The 4,634-nt window shown below is 38.9% G+C and overlaps 1 protein-coding gene across 1 annotated transcript; it reads left to right on the forward strand.

The window, feature by feature from the left end:
- The first annotated feature begins 308 nt into the window (after positions 1 to 308).
- Positions 309 to 4,012, forward strand: LOC124300721 (uridine 5'-monophosphate synthase-like). Its single transcript, XM_046755053.1, has 3 exons — positions 309 to 797; positions 1,215 to 1,695; positions 1,899 to 4,012. The coding sequence occupies exons 1-3, from the start codon at positions 657 to 659 to the stop codon at positions 2,687 to 2,689; spliced, it is 1,413 nt and encodes a 470-aa protein (XP_046611009.1). The 5' UTR covers positions 309 to 656; the 3' UTR covers positions 2,690 to 4,012.
- The last annotated feature ends 622 nt before the right edge of the window (positions 4,013 to 4,634 follow it).

The raw sequence follows: 4,634 nt of genomic DNA on the forward strand, positions 1-4,634 counted from the left end.
AATTCAGTCACTAGAGTCCGCTCATGCATTAAACGAAAAATCTAAGATCATTGAGCGCTCCAGGACAGAAAAAAAACATTTGTGAAATGCGTGTAGATTATCATTGCATTTAATAAATAAATGCAAACAATACCATGCGTCGAAAATAAAATCTCCAACTAAAACATTGGCAGCAATGAATCCGACACAGTGTCCAGCCATACTCCGCGGCTGTGTCCGACTGTGTCGTTCTGTGTCGTTGTTGGAAAGCACCATGTTCGACACAGTGTCGCTCTGTGTCGCTCTGTGTCGCTCTGTGTCGTTGCTGGAAAGCTCCCCATATGGGGAAGGGGGTGGGTGCGCTATACGGGCTTACACCGCAAGAGGCGCTTAAATCGCACCTTAACAATTCTTACGCCGTCCCAAAAACTGGGCCAGCTTTTGAGCCAAGTGCTGCTCGAGTGTTGTTCCTTCCTACTACTCCGTGGTCTCAGATTCATTGTCCCCAAGTGTACGCACGAAAATACATACACTGTTGTCATTCGTCAAGTAGCACGTGCCAAGCAAACATTTACGGCTTTCCGTGCAGTCTACTCTATTTAATGTCATTTGCGTTGGATACAAGACGTCTAGTTGATTTCTTTGCGTTGATTTGAGTATTTTTTGACTCGCCTATAATGGAAAATCGCTTGGCGGAATTAGCTGTGGAACTATTCGAGATCAACGCCGTGAAGTTCGGCAGCTTCGTAACAAAAGCCGGCCGGCCGACACCCGTCTGCTTTGATCTAAGAGTAATTATTTCACATCCGCGGTTGATGGTAGGTAACTTATATTTCGTTACTTCTGTTCCAATTATCAATTTTGTTCGAAAATAAATAAAGGCCAAAATATACGCGAAGAAAACATCATATAAAACGAATCAATGACTACGGATTGCTGCACAGCGCAGTTTCATATGACTCTTTAAGTCCTGAAGTCTGTTAGAATCACGTGAAGCAGTTACTGCTATGAAGTCTCATAGCAGTAATGTATGTCCAACTTCCAGATGGGTTATCCGTCAAATGTGGCTGCATTTCAAAAAAATGTGCAAACTATGAGTTTCTACCACCGAATATCTATACCCAGTGCAACATTGAATGTTCTGTTGAAACTAACGTTTCTTAATCTTCTTACGCCACACCTCTTTAATTGATGAAACTAAACATCACTTGTTGACTAGTATCCAAAATTTGCAGAAGTCTGTGTCCACCTTACTGTGGACCCTGGCAGAAAATGGCAAAAGTGCATCACAAATTTGTGGTATGCCTTACACAGCGTTGCCAATTGCGGCTTTGATATCTGCACAATCAAACATACCTTTGCTGATAAGGAGGAAAGAGACTAAATCCTTTAGGACAAAAAAAATAATTGAGGGCCAATTCAGAGAGGGCGAAAATTGCATCATAGTTGAAGACGTTGTGACGACCGGGAGTAGCGTTTTAGAGGCTGTAAAAGACCTAACCGATGTAGGGTTGAAGGTTGAGGAAGCTGTCGTTATTCTGGATCGACAGCAGGGTGGTGATCACAATCTAAGCGCAGAGGGCATCCGAATGAGGAGCTTATATTCTCTGACTAGTTTAATGCAATACCTATTGAATGCAGGCAAAGTGACGTCAGCCATCGTCGAAGACGTCAAAAATTATGTGGAACAAAATAAAGATCAATTAAACAGCGAAGGTGAGTCAGTGTAATTGAAGAATTTAACCTGACCAAGGAAATTAGAAGTTAACGATCTAGAAATCATTCATATTCTGGGGGCTTTTTGATCAAATAGGGAAATAATCTTACTATCCTTCAGACACGTTATCAAACTCCAAACATTTGGCTTTTTTTTTTAAGCACAGTAATTAAGACTTAAATATAATTTGATTTTCTCTTAGGAAACTCAGTGAGTCGATTAAGAATCGACTTCGCATCACGAGCAAAACTTGCCAAGAACCCAGCGGCAGCAAAACTGTTCAATATAATGTCGGCAAAGAAAAGTACTCTCTGTCTAGCAGTGGATTTGACAAAAGCTGATGAAGTTTTAGATTTGGCGGAACTAGCGGGACCGCACATAGCTGTTTTGAAAACTCATGTCGATCTACTTGAAGATTTTACATCTGAGTTTATCGATAAGTTGAAACAGCTGTCCATAGAGCACAACTTCTTGATAATGGAGGACAGAAAGTTTGCTGATATTGGTCACACGGTATCCTTGCAGTACAGAAATGGGGTTTATAAAATAGCAGAATGGGCAGATTTTGTTACTGCCCATACCGTTCCTGGTTCGAGTATTGTTTCTGGTTTACAAGATGGACTGAAGGGGATTAAGGAAAGTCGGGGGATATTTTTAGTTGCAGAAATGTCTAGTGAAGGAGCCTTAACCATTGGAGAATATGTGAAACATTCTGTTCTTTTGTCTGAAACGTCAAACCTAGTAGCTGGTTTAGTGTGTCAGTACAATGTGTTCGATGATCCAGGTTTGATACAACTCACGCCAGGAATTAGATTGGAAAAGTCCCGTGACGATTTGGGACAGCAATACAAGACTCCTCAAATGGTGATCAATGCTGGGGCAGATTTAGCCGTTGTCGGTAGAGGTGTTACAGCCGCGCAGGACAAATTATCAGCCATCATTCAGTATAAAGAAAAACTATGGCAAGCCTACAGTGAAAGGATTAGTAATTGAAATGACACGTCATTCTACTGGTTGTGATTAGAAGTGCGAAATACAAGTTGAAAAACTCATACCTGACTTGGATAAAGAGGTGATTTGTATTCAACCGGATTGGAAAAGCTAACAGTGTAATTATATGCGTCAATCAGTGAAATATGTGATCATGTACAACATACGTGGCGACAATTAACTGGAAAATGTATTTCTCGTAAAGTGTTGGATCAAATGGATATTCCAACGCTACACCTAGTAGAAGTTATTTTTTACAGAGTAAATCAATGGAAGAAGTCACTCGTGGAAAGTATTGGTCATGAACACTGTCATATACACAGGTCTGGGCACTCCAACCCCTTTCCTATATAACTCGGCGTGACCGTCTTGAAGCCTGTGTTTCTCAATTTGTGCACCAAAGATCGGAGCGCTGCAATCTCCGAGGCTGGTGTGCAACGAAGAGAGGAATATAGGGCAGCCGTCTCTCTCCGTGCGCTTGCGTGCTAAGGCCGTGTTCGAAAATTGACTGCCAGTATTGTCGGCAATCTTTTATCTCTTTTGCGCTTCCAAGTTCGTGAATAGCTCTGACTCTGCCCTAGGGAATTTTCAGTACTGTAAGTCAATTTACGAACACGGCCTAAGTCGGCCTCTCCCTCATTAGCGCTAGCGGCAAAAATTCACAACATCGGCTTCATTTTCGTGCACGGTTTCACAGCCGGAGTGTCCCAGACCTGTCTATAAGACCGTGGTCATGAATTTACTCTGCTAATATGTCGCAAAACAGTAGGATGAAAAACTTGAGTTATTCACCTTAATTATTCTAACAATAATACGTAATGTTGAATAATGTTGAAAAAATTCACGATAGGATTTACAGTGCACCTCCTTCACATTACATTACAATTCTGCAGCATTATCTTAAATTCGACATAAAATTTTGCTGGATGTATGCAGTAATTTTGAGCTTTAATTGAAAAGTAAATGTCTTAAATTTACACCACATCGTTTACCACAGTTAGAAGCTAAAGTGAAATCACCTGTTTATAAACAACGGATCTCGGTGTATCTGAACCCAAGATACAATCAGTATGGTATAAGATTTCTTTTTTGCTTTTAAATTTTTTTTACTTTTAAATCTCATTGTCATTATCATTGTTATTTTTACTATCCATTGTTACAATTTGTGCGCATATGAAATTGTTGAATACAATTTTTTTCATATCACTTATGGTATTCATTTACACAAGCTTTACAAGTAATCAAATAAACCTGCCAAGAAAGTAGAATGTTAAGCGACTTGTTACCTTTGTAAGTACTTTCATATAATACTTGATATTCAACTTGCAAAACACTTTTTCGATATATTTTTGGGAAATACAAACGAAATAGAATAAGTAAACAGACAAGGACAAGGGTTGTTAGATGTATCATGATGTATCGTACCTATCTACGAGCAACAAGGTACAAATGAACAAGTTCATTGGGATAAGCAGAGACACGATTAAATGCTACAGAAATAAGTAAGTAGACAAAGCGTTATAACTATTTGTTAAAACAGGGTTTATTCGCTTTTTGCAATCTGAAATTCCCTGACTTCCAGGTAATCCGGCCTGAATATAGGATTTTTCTAGCAACCTTTTAAGAAATATGCCGCTGATTACTGACAATTTTTTTACAGATTAATATTAATACCTTAAATATTACCTAGTAACTAACTGTTTGAATATCAATTTACAAACTACAGCCTGCAATTTTCCGTAAGAAAAAAACAGAAGTAGGTATGGTCTGTAATATTATACATAGAATTTATGAATTGGTGGTATGAAATAAAATTTCAAGTGCAATTATTTTTTTTCTTAAGATTGATAGTACTATATATAAGAACGAGTTTGTTTCTTCCACAGATTCAAAATTCCAGTCATTTTCGAAAATCCCAGACTTCCTTGACGTAAGAAATCCCGTTTTT

Source organism: Neodiprion virginianus, chromosome 3, assembly GCF_021901495.1.
Source record: "Neodiprion virginianus isolate iyNeoVirg1 chromosome 3, iyNeoVirg1.1, whole genome shotgun sequence".
NCBI lineage: Eukaryota > Metazoa > Arthropoda > Insecta > Hymenoptera > Diprionidae > Neodiprion > Neodiprion virginianus.

Coding starts and splice junctions, on each gene's coding strand:
- LOC124300721 (XM_046755053.1), top strand. CDS start 657: ATGGAAAATCGCTTGGCGGAATTAGCTGTGGAACTATTCGAGATCAAC. Junction 798..1,214: donor TTTCACATCCGCGGTTGATG/GTAGGTAACTTA, acceptor CAAAATTTGCAG/AAGTCTGTGTCCACCTTACT. Junction 1,696..1,898: donor AGATCAATTAAACAGCGAAG/GTGAGTCAGTGT, acceptor ATTTTCTCTTAG/GAAACTCAGTGAGTCGATTA.